The 27,788-nt window shown below is 38.0% G+C and overlaps 1 protein-coding gene across 5 annotated transcripts in view; it reads right to left on the bottom strand.

Annotated features, from left to right (window-relative positions):
- Positions 1-27,788, bottom strand: part of SPAST (spastin) — a 36,440-nt gene that overhangs the window by 7,040 nt on the left and 1,612 nt on the right. The window contains exons 2-14 of one of the 5 annotated variants that reach the window (XM_040551929.1): positions 25,301-25,387; positions 23,975-24,058; positions 18,706-18,801; positions 11,653-11,840; positions 10,727-10,860; positions 10,324-10,417; positions 7,355-7,429; positions 6,004-6,075; positions 5,404-5,479; positions 4,749-4,840; positions 3,996-4,075; positions 3,153-3,195; positions 2,412-2,491 (exon numbers count right to left, since the gene is read on the bottom strand). In XM_040551929.1, the coding sequence (XP_040407863.1) occupies positions 2,412-2,491; positions 3,153-3,195; positions 3,996-4,075; positions 4,749-4,840; positions 5,404-5,479; positions 6,004-6,075; positions 7,355-7,429; positions 10,324-10,417; positions 10,727-10,860; positions 11,653-11,840; positions 18,706-18,801; positions 23,975-24,058; positions 25,301-25,387 (1,201 nt within the window). The remainder of the gene's footprint in view (positions 1-2,411; positions 2,492-3,152; positions 3,196-3,995; positions 4,076-4,748; positions 4,841-5,403; positions 5,480-6,003; positions 6,076-7,354; positions 7,430-10,323; positions 10,418-10,726; positions 10,861-11,652; positions 11,841-18,705; positions 18,802-23,974; positions 24,059-25,300; positions 25,388-27,788) is intronic. The other 4 variants (XM_040551930.1, XM_040551931.1, XM_040551932.1 and 1 more) reach the window with 4 other exon arrangements.

The following is a 27,788-nucleotide window of genomic DNA, read 5'->3' as shown; positions in this document are numbered from 1 at the left end:
CACACAATTTATAGCAGCGACTGGCTATAACAAGAGGTCAAAACCAACATGGGTTCCTTAAAGGAAATTCATGTTTAACTTAATATCCTTTTATGACAGTTACCCACCTAGGGGTGGGAGGAAAGGCAGCAAATAGGGTTTGGGTGGGTTTTAGCAAGCAAGTTTTTGATAGTCTCTCACAGTATCCTTCTGGACAAAACATCTGTTACACAGCTATACAACTACATGATGCAATGGGCAAACACTTGGCCAACAGGTGGGGCTCCAAGAATTATAGTAAACGTGGTACCATCAGGTTGGCGGCCAGTCACTAGTGGGGTTCCCTGGGGCTCAATTTCAGGGCCAGTTCACAATTTTTATTTTTTATTTTTTAAAATAAAATACTTGGACTATTCAATCAATAACTCCTGGGCACAGGAGTTGAACACGCACTAAATAAGTTTGCAGACAATACTAAATTAGGAGGAGCCGTTGATTCCCTTGAGGGTCGAAAGGCCTTATAGAGACATCGTCATAAATTAGAGCATATCAATTTTAACAAAATGTAGCAAATCCTGGATTCTGCATCTGGGATGATGCAATCCTAGATGTATGTATAGGCTGGGGGACAAGTGGAGTGCAGGCCTGCAGAAAGGGACCCAGTTTTTTTTGTTGATGGTAAACTTAATATAAATCAACAGCGTACCCTGGAAGACAAAAGGGCCAACCGTATCCTGGGGCATAAGCACAGTATAGCCAGCCAGTCAACAGAAGTGATTGTCCCACTATACTCTGCACTGGTGCGGCCTCACCTAGAGTACTGTGCACAGTTTTGGGCTCCACAATATGTGGAAATAAAGAAATTAGAACGTGCCCAAAGGGCACAAAAAAGATGGTGAAGGGTCTGGAGGGCATGATATTTGAGGAATGAGTGAGGTCCCTTGGTTTGCTCAGCCCAGAGCAGAGCAGGCTGAGGGGAGGCCTCATGGTGGCCTGCAGCTCCCTCACGAGGGGAGCGGAGGGGCAGGCACTGAGCTCTGCTCTCCGGGGACAGCGACAGGACCCGAGGGAACTGCATGGAGCTGGGACAGGGGAGGGTCAGGCTGGGTGTTAGGGAAAGGTTCTGCACCCAGAGGGGGGTCGGGTGCTGGGACAGGCTCCCCAGGACAGCGGTCACAGCACTGAGCCTGTTGGAGTTCAGGAAGTGTTTGGACAGCACTCACATTTGGGTTAACTCTTAGGGGGTCCTGTGTGGGGTCAGAAGTTGGACTTAATGATCCTCGTGGGTCTCTTCCAAATTGGGATATTCTATGATAAACTTCATAGAAGTCTTCTGGAGATAACTAAATGTTATAGTTTACAAAGAATTGCAGAGGAGAGAAGGAAGTTCACAGAATCATAAAGGAGGTTAAATTCCGGTTTCTTCTGAAGTGGAAAAAAAAGATGACATATGGAACACACAAGGCCCTCAACTTTTGTCTTCTGTCTAAATACGTCCAAAAGAAGTGTACTTAAGTTGCATTTGTAATTTGGTGCGTAAGTTTGCAGTTAGAATACAAATCACTGCCTTCTTCCTCCAGCCAGTTATCACTGCAGCCTAAGTATGGCCTGAGCTAGCATCCTTGAATTACAGAGCACTTATTCAGGTGGATTATACGCCAAGTTTCTGTAACATTATTAAGAGGCTGACAATGCCACACCCAAGAGTGTACTCGCCTCCTGTGTATTACCACAAACAGAAACAGAGACTGAAGTACATCCACTTGAATATTTGGCTACTCACACTCAGTTTTTACTCCTTCCTGCTCAAGGCACTTTACATACTTTTAGTCTATCTTCCTTCACACCCATTACATTTACTTCTGAAGATGGAGAACAGCACTGCTGTGTCAACCTTAATGATGAAAAACAAAACAAAACACTTAGGTTTGTCATAGGAAAGGCATTTAACTTGCATTTTTCCAACCATAAATGAAATTGAAAAGAACCTAAAATTATCCAGTGCTTGCTCTGTTATGTTGGTAATATCTTTAATAAACCCAGCAACAGACAACCAAAGAGAAGTTGCTTTTGAAATGCATAAGCAATGCAAAACCGGTATTGCCTTTTTCCATCATGGAGGAGAGCTGGACTGCCTGGGGGATTAGTGGAGAGAAGCGTCTCCCTCTCATCTCCACAGAAAGAGAAGTACAGATGAGCATGTTTCAACAACAGAAGCCTAGCCAGGTAGTGCAGGGAAAAAACAAGCACGCACGTACGTAAGTGGAAAACAATTTCCTACAGCCTGAAATCTTCCTAAAATACATCTAATGCATTGACAGTAAGTTTTATCACTTTTGGATGATCAACATCAGTTACATTTGGAATGAATAAAGCAGTCTGAACGAATTTAGTAGATAAGTATTCATTTAGTATAGTTACAAAATTATTACCTAGCTAGTTGTGCCAACTCTTTTTGGGTCAGTGGACTTCCTTGCTTGCTTAGAAGATTTCTTAGCAAAATCAACCTTGTCTGAAGAAAAAACGAAAAAGATAGATTTATCATATGTAAAACTGATTTTCATGGTACACAAAATTGCAACACAAAACTATGTGTTTGTCAGCTTAGCTTTTGCACTTCACTGGTTTGAACTTGCCTATAGAGCTTTTGTGGATTAGACTGTACACGATAATCTCTCCAGAGGAAGAGATAGGGATTTGCTAATAATGAGAACAAGGGTCATGCTTGCCCTAAAAAGGCACTAAATAATAATAATGTTTTAATCCTCATCAAAAAGCCCTAAATTGCCGTTCAACTAAAAAATATTAAGAAAGGTACTTTCATCTTTTGCAGTAAACACTCTTCTCTAGCCAACCAAACCTGCTCCTGCATGCCATATTTCAGACTTGTCAATGCCTGCCTGTATGTAAGGCAACACCGCACTAGCTAAGTAGGATACTACCAGATTTGCTAATAGCAAGGGTAGAAAAACGCAACTGATTAACGTAGTTGCCGGAATTAAAACAGTGTATATGGCCAAGCTGGGTCAGAAGCTAAATAAAAAAAAAAAAACAATCATCCATTAGAGCAAGTTAAGGATAATCTACAAAATGCTTTTTTGGGGTTTGTTTTGTTTTTCTTTCAAATACAATTGATCTAAAATTGAAGAAAATACATGGAAACCAATACTTACTTCCTCATTTGGTAAAGATACATATACCCGTTTAGTGAATCGTCTAGGAAAAAAGACACAAAAGACACATACACTTGTATAGTTTTGTGGTGCATACAGACCTAGCATTTGGTTTGATAGATATGTCAATTTCACTTACATAATCTAATTCTAGAGAGTGGAACTACAAATTAAAACAAACAAATAACATGCATGAGCTGCTGGTGTCACCTTACTCTTCTTGAAGTCATGAAACTCCTTCCAAAGACAAAACAATCTAAAGGTAAATATATCACTGACTACCAGCAAAAAAATGAAGCATCTCCTCACAGGAGGTCTTTTGAATTATTAAAAATACAATTCATTTGTTCAGACAGTGGTGCCATGCCTATTTTCCTCAATCAAGAATGAAGAGAGAAGCAAATATGAGAATTTGCAGCAAAAAAATAAAGTCCTAAGGCAAATCTACAGCAAGATCTTCAACCACAGGTGACATCAGAAGTCCAATATTTGCACGGAAGAAATACTAGATTTCATTCATCAAATTTCTTCCTTCAGCCTGTCATTAAGTTCCAAAAATAAAAGAAGCAGTATGTAAGATACAAGACAGTTAGAAAATGCTGACTTGGTCTCAACAGGCACTGCTGCGTTAGACAACAGCAAGACTGCCATATTTTCGCAGATGTATCCCAAAAGAGAAGAGACAAGCACCTCTTTGAGAAGGTAAATAATTTTCTTTTGCCAAACAATTTTGCCTAATTAGTCCAAAACTTAAAACAACCAGGACACTAAACATCAAAACCTGCTGTTCATAAATAAGCATCATATGATCGTATTCACAGAAGAGAAGAGACATTTTGATACCTGAGAACAGCATCATCAAGCTCCTGTGGCCTGTTTGTTGCTCCCATCACAAGTATTCTGTCCTCTCCAGAAGACTGCACCTATATAACGTAGAAAGGCAAGACGGCTTTCAGTTCACATCATATAGTTATAGAGACTTGTTATGCATTCAGTGCACTGATGGGATTTTACTGTTTGTTTGTTTTTAAAGGCAGTTAACTTGGCTTTTACATAAAGAGTATTTTAAGGTCATACTAATTAAAAAGTAAAAATTTATTAAAAAATTGTGTATACCAATGATCTGAACTAGTCTGTCTGAAATCACTGTCCCTTAAGTCTCATCTTACCCCTTAACAAAGTGCACATGTATGAGACTTAAGAAAGAAAAGGATACTAGTTAAAACTCATTTAATTCTCTTTTATTTGCCAAAAAGAAACATGCCATTGCAAACAAAGATCCACCTCTGCCTAACCCTCCCAAGTGTCCTTCTTGCTCTGTAAAATCATTTGCTCTCAAAGCTCCTTTATTATTGCCATTTGTTATCCTTTCTTCTCTTTTCTCTGTTCAACCCATTATTTCAGCTCCAGATTACTGTCTACTACCTTTCAACTCAAACTAAATTTCCCAGAACATTGTAGTACGCAGGCAAAAAATTAACAGCAAAAAAAAAAACTTGCCAACCAAGGGGGTGTGCTTCATCTGCAACCTGTACTGGCATCTACTACGTTACCCAATTCTGCTAAATCAAGCAATAGCTAGGACTAGATACTTACGCCATCGAATTCTATTAAAAATTCTGTTTTTAGACGCCTACTGGCATCATGTTCACCTTCTCGTCTTTCACACAGAAGGCTATCAACTTCATCTAAAAAAACAACAGAAGAAATACATCTTAGTTATGCATACAACACTGAAATCTCCATAGCTCTTTAAGTTCTTTTACTAATATAGGGCTCCAGCAAGAAAGATCAAATCTTTTTTTCTGTAGGAGACAGACATCTTCTATCTTTAATATATAAGCAGACATTAAAAGCTTGTCTAATTTTCTGACTAGATTTACCACGCTGCTATGTGTTGTCATTTAAATATGCAATACAAACCACAGATCAGATAAAAAAATCCTGCTGGATAATAAACTGTAACTCAGGACAAGCAAAGCCTATTTTTGTGTTCGAAGTTTAACATTAAAATGATCTTGTTCTGTAAAGGTAGTAAAGGCTGTGTGTTTTTGATGCTATTTTTTCCCTATCAGCACTAAAATAGGAGCAATCTAACATGTTCTATTGGAACTGATTAGCCAGCAGATCATAACCAAGACATTTCCTTTACACTGCAGAATTACCCCAAGTAGTTTACCTGGTAATTCAAACTTAAGTCATCAAAATGTTTAAGAAAGTACACAAAGGTCAACAGCATTTAAGGTCTTACCAATAAAAATTATAGAAGGCTGAAGTTCTCTTGCCACTGCAAATAGGGCACGCACCAGTTTCTCGCCTTCACCCACCTGAAACAACAATAAACTGTTTTTTGGAAGGAGTTTAGAAAGTGTTTATTACAAGACCCCTAACACAAGGGCTTCCAGAAAAAAATGCTGACAAAACAAACACACTTAACCCATTGGTACATGCTCAGCTAGATTACCAGTAGCTGAGTGTTATGTTATATACACTTTTTTTTTTTTGTCTTAAATATCACAACTTCACTTATGATTCCAATTGGGACATCAAGCGGTTTTCATACCTAAATCCTGAGAGATCTTGGACCTTTATTTTCTTAAAAGAGAAGAAAGAAACAACAACCACTCCTCCATATCACAGCCAGTATTATCCTGAACTGCAAAAAAAAGCCTTTGATGCTGAGTTATCACAAGCACAAACCACTATTTTTACTTCACAAGTCATTTCTCTAAAGACTTTATATTCACTATAGGCAACCAGTTCATCAAAGACTTGTCAGAAATCCTGGCCTTCTTAAGCCCCAACTATAGCACGTGTTTTCAGATTAATATAATTTACAGACGTTACTTACATATTTTGAAGTTAGGCTTGCTGCACTTATATTGAAGAAAGTGGCATTGGATTCTGCAGCAACAGCTTTGGCCTAGGACATAAAAAAAAGTACTTTTTAAAACATCAAATTGAAGATACCTCTGTAGCTCTCACTGATATTCTTAATAGTGGTTTGAAAACCCCTATTCCTTCAGAGGGAATACGTTGTAGGTGCTTCACAGAACTTCTGTACAGGCCACTTACAAATAGGAATAGATAAGCAGCTGAACCACTATAGAATTTTCCAGGCTCCCTTACACTTCTCTAATCACATCTCCACAGCCAACTACAACTTGCTTACTGAAGAATACCAGTCTCCAGCTTCTTTCAGTGTATCGTGAGAAGGCACTGAAAACAGTTTTAACTCATTTAGGGTGGTAATTTAGGGTAGCAGTTGAATTAAGGCGCCTTTTTTTTTTTCCCTCATCATTCCATCTATACGGAAACTGCTTTCAGAGGAAAGCTAGGAAAAAGAATCAGTTCAGCCAGAATGCATTACCTTTTTCCCTGACAGCTTCACCATACTCAAGAAGTTATGATTCCCTGGTTATACAGGGATTTTTTGGCAGGGGTGGGGTGAGGGTGGTGGGTTTTGCTTGTTTGTTTTGAACTTATTAACAATTGTGTTCCAATAGGTAAACCTAACAGAAGAGCCTAAGTGAGCCGCTCAGCATTCCTGCTCATGTGCTTCAGAGCTGATCCAGCTTCAGCAAAGGCAGTGTGCAGCTGCAGCTCGCCACGTGATGTGGAAGGATGCGCCCAGCTCAGCTGCACCAGGACACACAATGTTCCCTGGCTGCTGCACAGCCATTTCACTCCAGCTCCCTCAACCCTGCACGTCAGGCTGTAAAACAAGGAGCCAGGCAGTTCTCCAGTACTTGCATTTTTCACGCAGCGGTGTGGAAGGCAGACAACTCCTTTCTTGCTACTATGCTCTCTCCCCAGTTCCAAAAAATACTCACATTTCTACTGTTTTAGTGGAGAGCAGGCTATTTTTAAGTGCTGCTTTATATAAACAATTAACCATGTTACTTTCATTCTCTCTGAAAATGAAATTTAGATGTTACATTTCTTCCGCACACACAGTTGGAGGAGCTCCACTAGAAGTTCTAACAGCATTCACAGCGCAATGTACAGATGTAACACCAACAAGCTTCCCAGTTAAAACACAATTTATCTAACTTCTTCCATAAAAGATGCTACTTTAAGAGTAGTTCAAAATTATGCAGCATAAAGGTTACTTGGAAAAACTTAAGTGCAGGAAAACTGAAAGCCACCCCACACGGTTACATTTTAAGCCCACCAACTCATGCATGCAGTAGTTTTCTCACCAACATTGTCTTCCCATTTCCTGGTGGGCCAAACAGCAACAATCCACGTGCAGGAGCTCTAAGTCCTGTAAATAACTTGAAAAATACATCAACATAAATTACCTTGGAAGACCTGAAGTGCTAGAAATTTACCATAAATATATACACACTTGGCTGGATCACTACATGGAGAACTCATGACGATAATTTTTAATACATTTTTTGTAAAACTGTGAAAAAAAACTGAGTTTTATTAAATACCAAAGGAAATTCTAAATTACCAACGTTAACAGTCTCCAATTAGCTTAAATCATAGAATCACAATTCTGCTTTAACAACAGTAATGATTGTTGCATCCAATCTTGGGTGGGGGATGACACTAAGAAATGCTGATATACCTTTATAAGAAAGCGACTAAAGATTAAGTAATGGCTTACACTGGCAACAATAGCAACAGTTCTACAGCTGTATGGATTTTTAGATAATTTCTACATTTTATTACTAACTTGCCCTAATGCAGGTACCTATCATTTCTCACAGAACAGTTAAATTACACCATGATCATTCTGTGCATGGACACACTGTGAAAGGAGCTTAAAAGGCAGTAATATATTCCTCAAGACCAGCCTATCAAGTTAAAGCAACAAATTCCATGTAAAAATGTGAGGCAGTGTGCATGTGCAGTTGTGTAGTAGGAGGGTAAAAGCAGTGTTCCTATTAACTCCATATAGAAGAACCACTTCATCTTTTTTTGTTTTGTTTTTAATGAAGAACTTGAAGACTCAACGCCTTAACCTGAAGGTATTTAAAATATTACTTCACCACCACCTACTCCCTCCAAATTCCACTGATAATCTCCTCGCTCCCACTTTGCACTGGATTAATCTTTCCTACGCTACAAAATTGCACCTATCATACCTACCATCACAGAAAGCAATTACACACTTTCTCACACAATGCATCTCTTCTGGTTATTTCTGTAGCCTGTTTTACCACTTTCAAGGGTTTCAGAGTTCCATTTTTGGCCTCACACTCACTCCTCCATTCTAGCTTCCAGTAATTCCAATAAACAAAGAGAACGGACAGTACGAAGGCACTTATATATACACCATGTCTGAAGTCCACTGGCAACAGACACTCCTTTCCTCATTATTCAACATCAGAAATGGTTCCATTAACAATGTAGTGTTTCTATAACATGGCCAACCAACGTGGATTTTCTCTATTATTTCATTATAAACAGCATCGCTTGTTGTGCTTGATCCCTAAAAACAGGGCGTAGGAACACGCTGGATAACTAATACATACCGCCTGCACCACCAATTTATTGAGCACTTTCATCTGGATGACTCCGTACTTCTGCTTTCCATGCTGCACGCCACTACATGCACCCCCTGCCTCACTCTTTTTATTAGGAATTGTTCTTTCAGAGTTCTACCCTTTTCAGATATTCCAGACCAAATTTAAAACTCTCTCACCTTTATCTTATACAGTTAAGCTACAACTGCTATTTATCACTGAGACACACCAAGCTTTTAAAGTTTTTATTAATAGACTAGTATTAAATATGGTCTGAACTAATTGCTACTGTTTTATTGGCATCTTATCGCTGAAATGGTTGCCATCACATCTCTAGCCAGTGTTTTCATTCACCTCAACTTTTGCTCTCCTACAAAAATACTGTTAATCGGTTTGTTTCAACAAGAATGTTGAGGTTAAAACTAAAGTACTATTTAATTGATTAAATAACCCCCCTATAGTTGCCACATTTACCATATTTACTTACAAGAAAAAAAAAAAAAGCCTTTTTTCCTCCAGGGAATAAAGTTTAAGAATTCATAGGATTCTCTGTCCTTGTTATATCTCAACCTACACCAACATCAGATCCCCTGCTAACTACAGTATCATGTAAAAGATCTTACTGAAAACATCAACTATTATTGAAAAAGTCATAACTATTCCAAGGCTCTCATTTCAAAGTCCTTCCCACCCAGCTCATTGTACTGGCATTACTGAACAACCAACTTTACATACTAAAGCACTGTAATAACAGAGACGGTATAATGACATTTGCCTTCTGTGTGGGAACACCTGAGCATGCATATTTAATGCCAAAGCTTTTTTCCCACAGGTCTGGTATTCCTCTGATGCAATGCCAGCTTTACGTTTCTTCCCCACCACACTTCAAATCCAGAAACTGCATTACAGGAAACAGGAAGACCAGAGAGCAACTCCAGTCACCAGCCAATGTCACAAAAGAGTCCCCAGAAACAAACAAAGAAACAATGGCAATTTCACTTGAATAATCAGCACTGCAGTAAAGCACTGCATGCACTCTCTGCAAGAGTTTCTAGCAAGTGCATCAACTATAGAAAATGACTAACTTCACACAAAAAAAGCTCAGAATTCCAATGCAATATAGGCCAGACCTCAATTCCAGTAGTCAAAGTAATTGGGGGTACCACCTACAGTAAATTAATCAAAAGCCTAAATAACTAATTTCCACTCAGCCAAGGCAAAAGCAAATCTGCCCTCAGATGTTATACACCTCAATATACTTGTTCACTGCTATATTTGCTTGCATCCTTTCCTGCTGTGAACAGGCTGTTCAGAATATCCAGAGAAGTGACCACAATAAAAAAATTAATATTTTCCAAATCAGATAATGCCATGACGTAAGTTACCTATGCAATCTCCTATGGTTCACTCTTCCAATTCTGGGCTTCGTCCTCTACATTTCCACACACACAGCTATAGTTATCTGGAACAGTCAGCTTCACCAATTTTCAGGTGTTTTTTTGTTTGTTGTTGTTTGTTTGTTTGTTTTGAGTGGTGGGTGTTGAAGCTGCTGCCTCAGTCACTTTCTCCTACACTGACTATAGATAACAATCATAACCAGCAAAGATAGTGTAACAGAATCACCACTTTGTGTGTTAAAACAATAAATTTCATTGATTCTGCCAGAGTGATAACAATACCAAGTTGCTTACCTCAGGTCTAAGAGAAGGAAGGATAACAATTTCTTGCAAGGCTTGTTTAGCCAGATCCTGCCCTGCGATATCATCAAATTTGACAGCTGGCCCACTAACAAAGAAATGGAATACTGATTAGTCTAACAATGAGATACTCTTTTTCAGCTGCAGCTGACTAATTTAATGTATTTGACGATTTATAAAGAACTGTTTTGAGGAAATCTACAACTTATACTGTTATGCATTTCAAAAAAGAAGCATTTCATATGTTAATTTTCATTCATTTTACAAGGTAACAAACCAAAACAAAAATCAACAAAAACAAACAAGAAGTACAATTTTTCATTTCAAGAGCACCAAGATTTTGTTGAATGAAAAACTGGCTTTCTGCTCTGAAAAGACTACTGATCTTCAGACTTACCTATCAACAATTTCATTCAGGATAAGATTGGCAAGATTACTGTCCACATTTCTGAATATCTTCATATCTTTCTTTTTTCGAGCAGCAGTGGTAGGAGTAGAAGGCTTATTTGCTCTGCTATTTTTAGGAACAGCCTTGGGGGGCGAAAAATAAAAAAAACAATACTTTTTAAGCATACTGTTTCAGATGCTAAATATCTACAAACAAGAATTTCTACTGCTGCAATACTTTGACAGCAGGCCACTTAAAAGCCATCATGTTATAGAAACAATAACATGTAACCACATTTATGTTCTTGTCTGCACATTCTACTCTTTGTTCTACGTTACTGTAGGGGTAGGACAGGGTGGGAAAATAAGGAGGAAAAGGAAACAAATAGGGCAAAAGAACTAAAGCATTTTCCTCTTACTAGTACAGAATTTACTTCTGAATTTCAACCATAATTTAAATAAAATTTACTTTTCTATATGGTTGCAGTACAACCTAGGCATGAATGTTTTGGAGAAGGAACATGTGGGGAAAAAATCTATAGTTCTGGACCAAGAGATTCCTTCTTCCCTCCCCTCCATCTTCTACGTACTGAGAGTAACATTTATTTTTATCCCAGCTCAGTTTTCCTCAGCTTCCCATGCAATTTTCAAATCAAAGTATTAACACTTCTACTGTCATTACAACTCAACTCTACTTGTCCATCTGGCCACCCAATACCCCTGATTTCTAAAATCCACTGTGCAGCCCAGTTCAAGAGGCTTGTCCAAAAATTTAGGGTTTTAGTTTATGTGGTGGTTTTTGTCATTTGTTTTTCCTTAAGATCTTGTTGCTATCACACCACTACAATGCTGCCACAAAGGCAATAAATGCAGGTTTTTTTCTTGATTTTACATCGACTTCCCCCATATATATCGCTCTATCTATTGTCACCATACCTTGTGAGTTGAAGTTGTAGGGTTCGCTGCTGGTCTAGACACAGAAGCAGTTGATATCCCACTGTAGCTAGGTGTTCTGTGGTGACCTGAAAGGCCCGTGGATCCAGTTTTTGCAACAGTTTTTGAACGTGGAAGGGAATTACTTGTGTGTGTTAAGGGATCCTTCTTTTTTGGAACTGCTCCACTTTCTATAAAGAAAACCAAATGTTGTTAGAGCATTTTTAGCATTTGTACCTCCATCATCAATCCTAACTTGAAGATAGTGCTGTTGACAGATAGTACAGTATCATACCAGAATAACACAAGTTATTAAAGAGGTTTAGTACTTTCGAGGATATATTAACTGTAGCTTACTCCTAAAGTTTTGTTTTGTTTTTAGGAGCTCTCAAAATCCAGCTTACAAAACCTCGGGACACCCAAGTTGCGTAGCAAGGAAAGAACAGCATCTATTTCTTAAGACAGAAGTCATTAGAACACCAGCCGTAAGATTTTTCTTCCCCAGAATTTCTGTAAACAATTATTATAATAAAACAGAAAATTTCAAGCTGTTTGAGATTCAGAGTATTTGTTCCTTAAGTGATGTTAGCAGGCTAGTTACTTTAAGCACTAGCTAACACTGTCTAACACCTTCCACACACACAAGCTTTACTGTGGAACTTGAAGTTGGGAAAATTAAAATAGCTATACCTGGAAACAACTACTAAAAGCTTTTGTTTACAATTTTGCTTCACTTCAGCAATCTCAAGAACTAAACTTGAATGGACGGCTTCCCTTCCTATACTTCGCATAAAGTTTTATGATATTATACCACTGAACTGAAACATCACTCGTTCCATTCACACTTGCTCCAACCTCTGTGATGGAGCTGGAAGGTCTTTCATCTGGTGACGTGTAATTTAGTGTACTGGCCACAGGCACTCAAGCTACGGAAGGCCATTTTTGGTCTAGAGCAAATGAAATGGCCTGATTTCTACATTCTCCACATGGGATACATGATTAAATAAGGTCCATTGGCTCAGAACCGGCAAGTGTAGAACATTGAGAGGTAAGAAGCAAGCACGCTGGCTGGTCAGGCTAATTGCTCATGATTTGAGTGCAGCATCTGATTGCTTTTTTGTGTGCTGGGAACACAGTACTGACTCTGTACAGTACAGTACTGTTGTCTGCAGCGAAAACCGTAAACACTGACTTATTTTATATCCTTTAAAAAGGATTAAGGAACCTTATGATTAGATAGAGAAATATGGCATCAGAAGTAAGGAAGCTCAAGACTGACTTTAGGTAAAAGTTTCTTCCATGCAATTTTAAAAATCTGAAACTCAATTGGTCTTGTTAAACAACTGGCCAAAGAACTCTGATTTTTAAGGTGACTAACACCTACGAAGGATTTTTAGTTTACAAAATTGCAGTTTAGTGAAAAATACTTTAAGGTAGAAAGCCATACCACTTTGACAGTTGCTTAAAATTCAAGTAAGAATGCTTCAAAGAGTTACCGTAGAAAGGCAAATTAATTATTACCATGTTTTCAGCCTCTTTAAACAAAGTCATATACTACCACGAGCAAATCCTTACAGTCTGCAGTTGTCCATGTGATGGATTATTTGGCTAACAATCTTCTAAAGCATTCCCTCAGTCACAAATCTACCCCTTTGGAGAGTTAAAGAAACTCTGCAGGGGTTATCATCAACAATGCAGATGCATCAATACGCAAAACACAAGGGAACTTGAAGAATACAGTTAACTATTAACATCACACCTGTAAGATACTTCTTCCAAAAAGCAGCTACCTGACCAAATCTCACACAGATCTGGAGCTGATAAATTCACTTAGCCGTTCCTGCACAGTAATTTCCAAGTCAAAAGCTCTTCAAATTGGGCATGCTTAGTAACTCAAGTTCAAAACGCAGCTTATTAATCTATTAAAAACCCTAGCTACTTCTGACTTGTCCAATTTAATCAAAATAAGGCACTTTTTTAAAGTTTCATTTGCACAGCTGGTGTGAAGTCAACAAGGGAAGGCTTCAAGAAGCTAAAGTAACTTCTCTCTTAACTCCTTCACCCTAACATGTTGCTCAATTATCACCCTTTTCCAGAACTTTCCCCACCTATTAAGAACAATACACGCACACATTGCCATTTTTAGTATCACACAAATTGCACAGATAAAGAGTAATTCAGGAAGCTGGAAACACAGGAAGAACAAAATAGGGAAAAGAAAAATTTCAAAGCAAATTATAATTTGTTTCCCCCCAAAAGCGAAGTGTGAAAGGTTTAAAAACAAGTGATTATTTACTCTACTTGTACCTGCAGGAATCAAACCCACTAAGCTCACATATATTCTGTGGTCAATCCTACAGGGGAACACAGAAAGAAATGCTGAAGAACTGGACTTGAATGTAGGCGTTCAGTTTCGACTCTGTAGGCATACTCTGCTTTATAAACAAATTCTCAGTGAAGGGGTAAATAAAAAAGCGTGATCAAATTTTTCAAAATGAAAAGCTACCTAAGATTACTGATTTATGAAGTGTGAAGTGTTTAATAATATATGTATGTCACTTGTCAGACTGATGGCCCCTACAGCTTCATTACATAAAATGTCTCCTGCTGTAACAAATCCAACCGCCCACCAACACATTTCTTTTTATTTTTCAGCTACATACTCTTAAAGCTAAAAACATGCTGCAAGAGGCCATAAAACCTTTGTAGTATCTCTAGCAGCCTTTCACCAAATGTTTCACTGTTTTATATAAAATTGTAAAGAAGGCCCTAGAGATCACAAAAAGAGAGCATTGTATTTCAAGTGTATTTATAACATTAAACAATTCTACTATTGCTTTACATATTTAAGGGAGAGGAATCGGAGCTTGAACATTTTACTTTTACTCTCCAATTCTTGATTGGACAGAGTAATTTACTTTAAGACTCCTAGCAAATGCCACTAGATCATACAGAAATAACTATCTGATCCTGAAAACAGCCCTGCAATTTTAATCCACCATCCAAATATATATACATCACAAATCACAAACAAGCAAAGAACAAAATGTTTGGTGAGGTTTTCTTTTGGTTAAATAGTGATAAGCTGCAGACATACATGCCTAATTCCAAGCTCCCTTACAGAAAGGAACGTTAAAATTCATTTACTACATTTAACTGTTTTTAAAGACAAAGCAAGGATATATTTGAACAACTTTAACAGAAGGTTGGTTATACTACACACCTGGAAACACAGAAACAATCAGGGAAACATGCAGCTGTAGCTTATTTATTTGATAGAGATAACAGCATGCTCTATATTTCTAAAAGCAACCCAGTTATATTTTCTTTTATGCATCTAAAACCTATTAACACCTGCCCTAATAAAGAAGTTTCTGCTGTTTTATAAGTCTTTAAACATCACATCAAAAAAAAAGTTTACATAAAAATGAGCAGCAGCAGCAATTCCAACACTGCAGAACAGTTTCCAGCCTTTAGCTGTGATACCTTAAAAATCATCAGGGAAGATTCCTCAGGAATTCCCTGCATATGGCTATTGATATCATTGATATATTGATATCATACAAAGTGACTAGGAAAATTTCCTTTGTGGTCTGTGGACCCCAAGTTGAAAAAAACAAGTCTAGAAATGTACGTAGTTATATATATATTAAAAAAATAAGAAGTATAGCTACATGTTTTCTGCAAATATTGCATAGCAAAATACATGCAGCAATTCCAAGACAATATTATTCAGGATTGACATTTACAATAGCCCCCAAAATAATAATTTCTTCAAAGATTGCATTCAGATTTTTCAAGTAGGTACATTCAAGTAATAAAAAACACTTCACAGAACTTCAGCAGCTAACAAGAACCTGTTCCATCTTTTGAACGGTAGTGTAACTACACCAGTCAGGGATACAGTTGTCTTCCCTTCTGAACTGACAGAGCCGTGTCAGCCAAACATCTACTACCAGGTTATGGTGTTAAAAACAATTTTATTGCTATTTGTTTTCCTATTTTGGGAAACTCCTTAAAAAAAGTAAGTATTAAGAGCTGAATTTTTGCAACAACTCAAAAAATGTTGCCAATATATGCACACCATTAGAGACATACTAGCAAATCTTACCAAGTGAAAACTAAGATAAACACTCGCTATTTGTGCCAAACGAACTTTATGATAAGAAAGAGAAATATCACGCCTTTGCTGACTGCATATCATGCTGAGATTTATGGGTGAAGTGTAAAGCGGTATACTGGAATTACTCCAACACTAACAATCTTGTATTGCCTTTGGCAAGATTGGTATAATGTTTTGCACCTCATTTAAAAACAACAACACTAAAAAACAAACAAACAACCACAACACAAAGGAAAAAAAGCATGTCTGACGAGATCCAGCTAAATAGTTTTACATCTGATTCAGGACAGCTATGAGAACAAGAATGATGGATATTAAAAAGTAAATACTTATTCCAAGATAAAGTTTTGGGTTGAGGCTACTTGTTAACACTCTTAAGACAAGCTACTGTATGGTCTCCTGCAGCTGAAGGGCAGGTGATAGGGCTATAACGTAGCTTTATAAAACTCCCATAACATACATTTTCAAGAAGAATCTCTAAGTGTTCAGTTAAGTTAGAAAGCAGTGAATGAAGACGACAGGGATAGTCAGTCATATTTGCTAGAATCAAGCATGTTTATCTAGAAGGCTGATAGAAGTAGTATCTTGAAAGAAGCAAGAATCTCAAATCATTAACACTCTGGAAATATATTTTTACATTTACAGTGCACAATTCTTATAATACCAGGCAGAATTAAGGTGCAAAAAGATGCCTTAAGGAGTCCCAGCTTTAAGAGCAAATGAAGGAAAACATTTCTTATGTTTCAATCCTTCTGCAAAAAGGCCCCTTCTTGACATTAAAACCAAATGACTGTACGTCATACTTCATGAAATCCTAGACTTCTCAAAAGCCCAGCTTTATTAGGCAATAGCACAGGTAATACTTCACAGAGACAGAAAAATGAAGCTTACACCTGACTCTTGTGTCTTAGTACCTCTGCTTTCTCAGTAATCCAATCCCAAGTGACCTGCTAGTTTATTTTTTGTTTTTCTAAGGATTTATCGTGTATTTTGCATTCTTTTAAATAAGTGCAGCTGTCAGTGTGAAAAACACCATCCTTAGTACAAGATGTATTAACGAAGCACAATGGCAAGACAATTAACAGACTGAAGCAGAACTAATACTTCAAGAAGCACAGCACCAACATGAACAAGACTCAGAGAGAGAGAGCATGCAGCAAGAACCTCTTAAAAAGAATTCACAGGACAATTAGTAGGCTGACTTTTCCGGCCCTAGCAGGGATTTGAAAACTGCAGGAAAAGTTCAGTACTTTGGGTAAACACCTGGACTTCCACACGTTATGAAACCAAAGTTTAGCTTTTGCAAGGTAAATGGCAAATGGACACAGAACAAGCCTGTGGACATCTTGCTGAAATTAATCAAAGATGTTTGGTACCTATGTAATCCTGACGGCCTGCTCCTCACTCATTCTGCCTCCTCTCAGTTCCCACTGAGTTGAGTAAATGGAGGACTCTCAGTTAGCCTACACTCCCACAAGAGGGACTCTGCAGCACCCATCTGACACAGCCTGTAGCTTTTCCAAAACCAACAGCAGGCGAAGTGTTTCTTCATTTCCAGCAGATACTAATGCTTTTTCCTGACAAATTGAAGTAACTGAAGGAACAGTTTTAAGAGGAAAGAAAGTTCAGGCTGACCTTCTTCTGCAGCATCCTGTTCTGAGATGATGTTGAGAAAAAGGTACAAAAAGTCAGAAGGAATGAGTTTTAAGAAAAGCTATTTATATTGAATCAGATGGAGCATGTTATCAACGTTTGTGTGTATGCATGTATTTGATCTTTAGCCAATCTGGTAAAAGTAAAGGAGTTGTATCGGATCATTTAAACTAAAGTGTTCTCAAGTTCAGTCTATGTAGGGTCTACGTAGAAACTTACAACAAAGAACCATTTTTGCTACATCTTTTCTACAAATGCCGTTTTGACAAAAATACCATGTTTTGTTAAGCACCTTTATATTACTGCATACACAGTTCCACTAGTTTAACTCCTCATACATCAGAAGGAATAAAAGCAAACACTGAGATGACTTGAGAACTAGGAATGGTGCTGAAAATAATAAAAAAAAAGCATGTGGTTTACACTAAACTTTTAAACACTTAAAGTTTAAACACTTAAAGTTTAATTACTTTAAAACCTGAATACTACTCTTCACTCAATAGACAAGCTTTGTGAATTCTGTTGCTTCTTAGCTCACTATTGTACTTAATCTCATTATGTTATGGTCTACTGTACAAATTATCAGTTGAGATCATGGATGTGACAATAGCTTACTGCTGGCTTAAAATATTCCTTGAAGACAATTCAGAAACTTCACAGTAACTCCACTCCTTGTACACAGACAAACAGAGATTTACTTCTGATATTTTAATATTCCTGGTATAGTCTTCTGGGAAAGGATAAAAACATTCTTCTAGCACAAGCATTTTTCCCCTTTGTTTTTAACTGCGTATCACTTTGCCAGCTTAAAAGTCCCTGAAATGTAAAGAAACTTAATGCAAATGCACGTTCACTCTCACAATATCATAAAGGAAGAACTGCTTATGTAGGCAAACTATATAGCCTATATGTCCTACATTGATTTTTGACACTTTCTAACAGGTTTAATTCCTTTAAGTATATAACATGAGAAATCATTTTCTAAAACGTGGTCTTTGTAAGTAGTTTTGGATTCTAATATTTGATTTAATGAATAGGAAACAAGTACAGTCACTTTAAGACAGAACTTCATACTACAAAATAAAACAGTGTTGTCAAAGCCATAGAAAGGATGGGATGTATTTTATGTAAAGCCTTTACAAAAACAGAAATATTAAACATCTTTTTTTTTTTTTAAAGTTTGAGGGGCCAACACACAGCATAGCATATTTTTCCTTGTAGTATACCAGAAACTGAAAAACATCCCCTTAATAGTTAGGTGCTGGTAAAACCAAACCCACCTGACTGGAGATGTCCATTGCGGCATGCCAGGTTAGTACTGTCATTATAGACTTCCATTTGCGGCTTGGAAATTTGCAAATCTGCCTGCAGCTTCTCTACATAACAGAGGGGAAGGGAGGAAAAAGGACAAAATAAACAAACAAAAACCAAAAATGAACCAAGAAAACTTATGTATGTCCAACACACAAATGTCAGCTTCCGCTTTGTTATACTCAATATAGGGTTAAAGCTAAAAGGAGCATTTCTACCTATTCTGCATGTTTAGCAAAGTTGCAAGAAAATTATGTCAGCATGTACGTGACCAAAAACTGCCTAAAAACTAGTCATTTACGGCTGAGTTCATTAAAACAATCTTTCCAGTTTAGTGATTGTAGTTACTTGCCAAAAGCTGTGATCAGGATTAATTCAATTTCATTTACTAAGATTCGTATTGATAACCTGTTTCTCAAAGTCCTCCCCACAGTCTTACTTTTGAAGACTCCTTGCAGCTGTCATTTTTCTACATATTAAATGTTTCACTGAGGTAGTAATAGCCAATCTACATTTTACAGAAACCTCATTTGTTCAAGAAAAACACCATATAGACGAGATAAAGATGTCTTTAAAGATTTCTATTTAGAAATATAATTGAAAAAGTAAGTCAATAAAATTGTCATGCAAGCTGTGCTCTCTAAGAGGATTAACTTCAGAAACATCTGAATACAAGATTTAAAAGACTAAAGATTCAGGAAAAAGAAATGAACTTAACTCACGATAAACTAGCCAAAGCATAAATCAAAGAGGTACGAGGCTGCAAACCACACTGCAACAAGAGTTAAGTCTCAGGTCTATTTGTTCCGTGTAGCTCACCAATCCTGCTTTTACCACTAGAGTTGGAAAAAAAAAAAAAAAAAAAAACACAACCCACCCTAGGCCTTACTTTTGAGCTCCATTACAAGATCTCCCACCTTTATTTTGCACCCACCCCATCCCTTTTTGTAAAAGCAAAACACCATTGGTAAGGTTGCAAGGCACACTTTGTCAGCGAGGTGCAGGAAAACAGGTGGCCAAGTAGAGGAGGGAGGTCCTCTGGCAACATCAAAGAACATACTGCAGAAGAAGCTGAATTCTACTGAAAAAGTTCACACCCAAGAACATAAAAGCCCTGACTGGAGGGAGGACTGCCATTCAGAGCTTGCCGAGCATAGAACCAGTAAGCAAAACCACTTCCTTAAATCTGCTTCTTCATCTATTACAGTTCTCTTCCCGGACTGTTTCATTTCTTTCTTCTTTTGCCTGTTTGCAGATCACTCACACTGCAGCTTTCCCAAGACGTACCTTCACATCCAGTAGTTCAAAAGATAATATCCAAATAACAACATCCAAAATGAATGACACGTAGTTTAGAGTGAAAGGTTAGCAACCACAGGCAAGTATGAAAACCCAAACTTCAGATTAGTACAGGCACCCAGGGTTTATTTTCTCAACAGTATGAAAAAAGCTCTAGTGAGTAAACATAACAAAATCAATTGGCTTGGGCAGGAATTCAGGAGATCCATTTTGCTTCAATGCAAATTGAGATTTGCAATGCAATTTACAATGCAATCTCAAATGCAATTTGAGACTGGGGTTTTACTGCACTTATCAATTGCTATATCCAAAATAGTTGCACATAGTCAGGAACTCCAAAACTGCAACAACAACAACAAAGTAATCCAAAAGTTGTCCTCTTTCAATTCACAATGTCCTCCCATCACATTACATATTAGCACGTAATTTTGTTATTGCACATAAAATGACATAATGCAATTATATCACTTCTCTTAAGAGGCAGTGTAGCTGCAGAGCCCTCTGCAATAAATAAATTGATCTATTAAATATTATTCCAGGGAATTAATAGGATACTATCACCTTCCATTTCAATCTTTTTTTTTCCTATGCCTCTAGACATTGGGGGAAAAAAAAGGATAACCATTTACAGACTCTCATTTATTATTTCTCCTTAATGACACAACATTGGCATAATCGTAGCAAATAAACACCACTGCAGCTGTCATCTTATTCATGCAACGTTACGTTTAGCAATGAGTTCAAGGTAACTGGTTTCTAGTAAAAGAAAACATTATCACATAACACAAGCCCAAAGCAAAAACAGCACCTCCAAAAAGCTGGAAGAGCCCCAAAAGGCATCTACTAAAGCTCATGTCTATACCTGGGCAGAATTATGACCAAACAGGATATTGGTGAAAGATACTGGAGTTACATGCCACACAGATCTTTCAAGCAGAACACCTGAAGCTACACGTAATACACTGAAATGTACTTGCGCTGACAAAAATCTGTCCCCTCAGAGAAAATCTCTCTGAAATGGGAGAACATAAATGGTACAAAACGCACACAGCTTTAAAACTGAGTAGTGTTGTGCTGGACATTGTGGTTATCTGTCTTTAGGAACAAAAAAACCCTGAGTTTTGTGTATTGACTGTGGAAAACAAATAACAGTTCTAACACGGGTGATCAGCCATCCAGGAGCAATCAGATCTATGAAGGCTATCAGAGCAGGATTTCTCTACTCATCTTAATTACTGCACAGCTAACATCCCTTAAAACACCATGCACCAAACCCCTCTCCAAAACCAGGGCCCCCACCAATTCCATGCGGTAGAATTTGGAAGCCCCCTGACAGGCAGCAGAACTCACCACTGCCACTGAACTGCCAAAGTGACTGAGTCACCCTGAGGTTCACTGAAGCCTTCCTGGAGTACCTTCAGCTTTCAGTGAACAGAACACCAGACAGTAATTAACAAGCAAGATGAAACAGGGATCAAATTAGGAAAGCCAAGACCACCATTACCATCAGCGGTGTCATGTAAGTTAAACTTACGCTGATGATCCAACACACTTTGAAAGACAAACACTGAGCGCTTTTCAGTGACATTTATAACCCATACAACTTAATTTTCACTTCCTATATATTATCAATGTCACAGCTTGACTGAATGGAATTTCATTTAAGCAACCTGCAATCACATCTTTGTCTATCAAACGGGATGATATATTTGACATGATTGTCTACTTTAAACCTGTCTGATCCTTCTAGCTAATGCAAAAAAAGACTTATTCCATTCCCCCTTAAGAAACAGGGAAATTCCCCATAACAAGAGAAAAAAGTTTACTCCTTGATCTTCAGAACTGGGTTCATGGACAAATAACCTCACTGAACCCTAAGAGCCTCAAGAGCCTCAGGTTTAGCTCCATTACACAAGCATCTCTAGGTGCCACTGGAAAGCTTCCAGATAATTTGTTACTCTAAGTAGCAAGCTCAGAGCTATGTTTAGAATTGTACATGCAATTCAAATCTAGATCACCTTAAATTTCCACAAATTCCATGTGAAATGACATGTAAAATCAAACATGTATAACTCGAATAGATCTATAACAATCAAGCCTGTAGGGATTTAAGCTAATTGGAAAATCTCTCCAAACAACATCTTTTTCTTTCGTACAGGGCAGATGATTTCACTTGCTCCTTCCTATCCAAGGTTTGCTCTCATGTACGTTGCTTGAGGCAGATTCTTTGTGCAAACTGAACAAGAACCTAAGCCGAACAAAGTACTAAGCTTCAAATAATGTAAAAGTAAAAAAATAAAAAAAAATCATATTGGACACCAACTTATGCAATAAACCCTATTTTATCTGTTTCCCTTTCAACCTGCACATGAATGAAGAATACAAATAGCATGTGATCAGACATTATGGTAGTAAAGATGAGGATACCAGCTTGACCTCAACTGACTTCAAGTTCATCTGCAAAGTTTACCCATTTTATCCTCTCAATCAGAACACAGCAAGTGAGCAACTCTTCTTCTTCAGAAGTGCTACTACCATGACTCAAGGCAGGCTGAAGCACTACCCACAAAATTTGACACATTATTACTTCAAGGTTCAGAGAACAGCAAATTAAAGAAATCACAGTTTCTTGCCATTAGGATGTCAGCAACAAGCCCTGCCTTACTGAAGGCTGCTGGTATGCAATCATTTTCACTTTTTTGTTGCTTAGTTTGTTACCCTCTAGGAGTCAGCCCTAACCCTAACAAGCAAAATGGCAGTTGGACATGATGATCTTTGTAGGTGCCTTCCAACTTAACTACTCTATTCTTTAAAAGAAAAAAAAGAAAAAAAAAAGGGTATATTTGCTGCACATACTAAGGTTCTACAGACAAGCCTCCTTTATTCCACATTCCCTCTGTATCTTGACAAAAAGAGCTAAGGACACCAGGAACTCAACAGAAACCAGAAGAATCCGCTTTGGCAGGGATGTTATGACAACCACGACAATCACCACTCACAAGCACAGAATCACAAAGTATAAGCAGAGAAAAAGTTAGTTTTCCTGACAGCTCTACATGCTGCTAGGAGAGGGCGTTAGTAGAACTGAGAACACCACCGTGCAAGATCAAAGCTATAAACGTGCAAGTTAAACAGTATTTTTTTAGTTCTCCCTAACAGAACAATATATATCCTTATTTTCACTCTACTTACTTAACTGGAAGCATCTTCAAAATTCTCAAGGTAGAGAATACATCACACAAAGCTGTGGATTTGCGGGTTGAAGGGAGGGCTTTTCTCTGTTTATCATGCACTGTAAGATGTTACTGCCAACACTGCCTGTTTTACTCTCGCCATTAAGAGCTTATATCCACCACTTAATTTCAATAAAGTCTAAACTATGCAACATTATGCTTCTGAAAAGAAGTAATTTTACCTGCTAGACATTAAATAGGACGCTACCAGAAAAAGGTTACAAGAATTAGGGTTTCACAACCTTATGGCCTACATAATGCTGAAGAATTATTATTATATTACATACCAATAATCAGGATTTTTTTTATGTAAGTGACAGCAGAACTAACAGGAATAAGACATTACACTTACAGAAGGTGCACTTATCACTCATGATCAGCAATGTATCACAAGTTCTACTACAGTTCTGACACAGAAATCCTAAATTAACTCCAACATCTACAACACTCCCCCAGTTTACAAGTCAAGCATGCTATGGTAAAAAGACTTCTCAGTGACTTTTAAACCTATTTTCTAAGGAAATTTCAAAACTCAACAGCATTGAAAAATATTACTTACACTTAACTATAAAACAAACTTAAGAGAGCCTACACAGAGAATGACTTCTTCACTTTAAAAATCACAAGTCATAGTTTAGAAGAAAGCATTAAATCAACTTGTGCAAGTAATGAGAAACTTTCCAAAGTCATGAATTGTAACTGGTACCTAAAAGCTGCAAGCGATCCTTGGCCATTGCCAAATTTGTCATCATTTTAGATTGCAGACGTCGAGCTCGTTCACACTGATCACCTTACAAAGAAAAATCAACGTTAAAACACAATTTGGCAAATTAACTTCTTAAAGTGCTACAATACTGACATCCAGCCATCCCTCTTCTTCCTCCCACCCCTTAGCTACCCCCTCCACTAAGGAACGTCACTGCAAAACTAATGAAGCTTTTTATTTAATCAAATTTAGTTTGACTAAATAAAGTTTTAAAGTTAGTTGTCACCGTCTCTTTTACAATACCGCTTGTAAAGAGGTGGGAACCTATTCTCTGATACTTCATGCTGACCTAATATATGCTCCTTTTCACTACATTTTTCTAAACAGCAGTCATATAAATTAGATTTTTAAACAGCTTGAAAAGTGACTGAGAGGCAAGTATAATTCAAAATAATTCATTTTGACAAAACTAAGAGACTTAAATCAGTTGACCGTGTCCCTTTACATTTCAAAAGGCATAGAATTACAGGCAGTGATATCACCACTTTAAAAGTGATGTCTGTTCAAGTCAAGCCCTCCCAATTTTGCAGTTTAGGTTGTATCAAATGCCACTGGTGCTGTTGGATAAGAAAAATGTCAGCATATACTGTTCACAAACATTTCTAAACATACCTGAGAAACAAAACAGCAGTCTGGCAAAGCAATCTTACATTTTGTTTTGCTTTTCTTTTTTCTTTTTTTTTTTTTTTTATTTAATATACTTATTTTGAGGACAGAGATTCTTACTGAGTCCTTCACTACAGCTATTTCTCCATGGTGCATATCTGCTTCTAGACTACAGCTTAAAATGTTTCCATATACATAAACTTTCTTTCTGTGTTGGAAGCATTCAGGTATTTTGACATAAGCTATCCAGAAATACAACATTAGGCCATTCCAAATGACAATAAGTGAAGACACGAACTAATCCACAACTGTCAGCTTTGGAAAACCAAATCCAAACTCATAATGGGAATGCCAAAATATTCAGAAATCAGGTATTTTACTTAAGACTTATTTTCATAAACTGCTTATGACTTTGTACAACCCAAGAATATTTGGAGTAGGAGTCCCATACATTATAGACCAGAATGTTAAGGTAGCACAGAGAAATGGACCAGTGTTCACCTGCAGCTGAAACAAGAAATACACCTGTATGAATTCGTTCAGCAGACTGTTCCTAGCACCTACCGTATTTAGCAATATTGGTTCCTCTCTTTGAGGAAGCCATAAACCAGAATTAATCAATAATGCAAATCTTTCCCACAAAACCCAAAACTGGCTTACCTTGACCAACAACTAAGACAGCTATTCCTTTTTCCAGTTCTTCAATTCCCTTCTTATACCATTCAACAGCTTGTTCCTTTTGTCCTGCTTAAAAAGGAAGTGAACCCATTATTTTGCGTAGCGAACCGAAGCTTAGGAATTGTTCCATATAATGCTGTGTAAAACAAGTAAGGTGAGGGAAGATATATTTGAACAAAATTCTATGATTTAAAGAAACATTTAAAGGGACACTGTCAACTTTGTAGCTATGTAGTTTCAAATAAGCTTTTCTATTACAAACAGGTATTACACCAGCCTCAAATCACTTTTGCCTGATTTAGGAATCCTTCTCCATCTACCTTAAAAGAGATCGTCTCGCCTAAAAAAAAAAATTAAAACAAAATGAGGCAAAAAAGCTATCCTACACATATTCACAACAGAAACGGTGAAATTAACATTATTTTTCTTTCTGGAACATCAAATCAAGACATGACTTTTAATCTTCCAATGATATTCAGTAACAAAATAACACTAGAAGCATGGAAATTCAGGAAGGTAACCAATGAGCCTGAGATACTCCCCAAGTGAAATGAGATACCTTTCCTCTGGTTAATTTTGTACAGCAGCTCATTTGCCACGGCAATATTTCTTTGTTCATCCTATCACAGAACTGCTGTATTGCAGGTGAATGTCAGCTTCTCCAGGAAATAAAATACACGTAGCGCTGAGAGTACGCCAGTGTACCAATAGTGTCCTACGTGGAAATTACAGCAAATAGAGCAATGAGCACGCCCACACCTAACCTGCACCACCCGGCACCCTAAGATCAAGTGACCTATTGAAAAGATACTCAGATGTACTCCACATCCCTCCCTTTCTATAAATACTCTGTATTCAAGAGATATTTCACTGCATGCTGAAACATACACTTTTAAGTTAGCAACGTCATAACTAAGCGTGCTTTTCCATGAAGGAATATAGCACATGAGGTACTGCAACTTAAACCTGACTAGCATTAACAGGCTACCAGTGCTAGGGGAAAAAAAAAAATAGAATGAAGTCTTGGTTACCCTCATTTCAGAAGAGATAACAAAAATATTCCTGAATACCAAGTACCAAAGATTGTGTTGCTTCTGCATTCAAACCTTTTCATAACTTCAGTCCCAAACCTATTTTTGATGAAACTGCAGTGCCAGGAAAATATTTAAATACATTTCCAGAAGCCTCTTAAGGTTTTTCTCCTCCTCCTCTGCAAAAATCTTTTAGTAACATTTGGCAAGTTACCCTCGGCAGGTAATTCCTTACTTTGCTCTTCTAACAGAAGCCACAGAAGCAGCAGCACCTCCCTATAGCTGCGTACATCACACACCTTGGGAATCGCTTTATTTTTGCCCTCTATCCACCAGCGTTACACATCCCGACTGTTAAAGAGCGCTACTGAAATGACATAGCAAAGGCTGTGTGACTTTGATCACCCCTGCAGCCTTTTTTAAGTTTCCCCCAGTCACCTACAGAAGCGGTTTCAACTGCAGTGTAAATTCAGTGCTGCTTAAAGCCATTAGAAATCAAACTGGAGGCGATTCCAGCCACCTTTGCTATTGCCTGAATTGCTTTGCTGTTCCAAACAGCAGCTGCAAATGTGCCCAGGACATCATTAAAATCCCGCTTCCACCTTCTAGCCGGAGTTTTGAAAGCAAGACGCCAAGCCGAGCAGCTTGTAAAGGCCGTGCTCTGAGTCCAAACGGAACAATCTACCAGCTCTCACTGATGAAGACATGAAACAAGTCGCGTTCCTCAGAAGTCCCCGATGTGCCGGGAAGGAGTTAGTTTTCTTCACAGCTGCCTGTCCGGGGCTTTGTTTTGGATTTGTGACCAAACCAGCGCTGGCAACGCTCCAATGTTTTGGCTGTTGCTGAATGCTACTTGCGCAGCCTCAAGGATTTCTTTTCCTCACTCTGCTCCCCTGGGAGCGCAGAAGCAGAATAACTGACCCAAACTGGCCACAGGGATATTCCGTGTGATATAATGTCATGCTCAGAAATAAAAGCTCAGGTAGGGGAAGAACAGGGCTGGTATATGTGTAGGGGGGCCAACTTTCATTGCTCAGAAACTGGCTAGGCATTGGTCTGCATGCAGGTACTTGGTAAGTGACTGCCTTTCCATCGCTTGTTCCCTCCTCCCCTTTCCTTCACTCGTGCAACTGCCCTCACGCCAGCGCACAAGTTTTCTCACTTTTGCTCTCCCTGCTCTCTTCTGACCCTGCTGAGGGGAATACGTGAGCAGCTCTGCGGGTGCTCAGCTGCTGGCTGGGGTCAACCCAGCACAGCTGCCTCCTCGGTATGGTTGCCCAGAAGAAAATGGAGTATGAAGCTTGACTTTGAAGATACCAAAGCAAGAATAACAATTTTACCAATAATTCAGGAGTGTAAGTTATCAGAACTGATGCGGTAACTACTGAAGGACACACAGCCTCCAGAACAGCAACAACTCCACGTAACTGACAGGGTAT

This window comes from Cygnus olor, chromosome 3 (genome assembly GCF_009769625.2).
Source record: "Cygnus olor isolate bCygOlo1 chromosome 3, bCygOlo1.pri.v2, whole genome shotgun sequence".
Taxonomy (NCBI): Eukaryota; Metazoa; Chordata; class Aves; order Anseriformes; family Anatidae; genus Cygnus; species Cygnus olor.
Note: the sequence above shows the minus strand (reverse complement) of the source record. Positions and strands in the feature narration are given on the sequence as shown.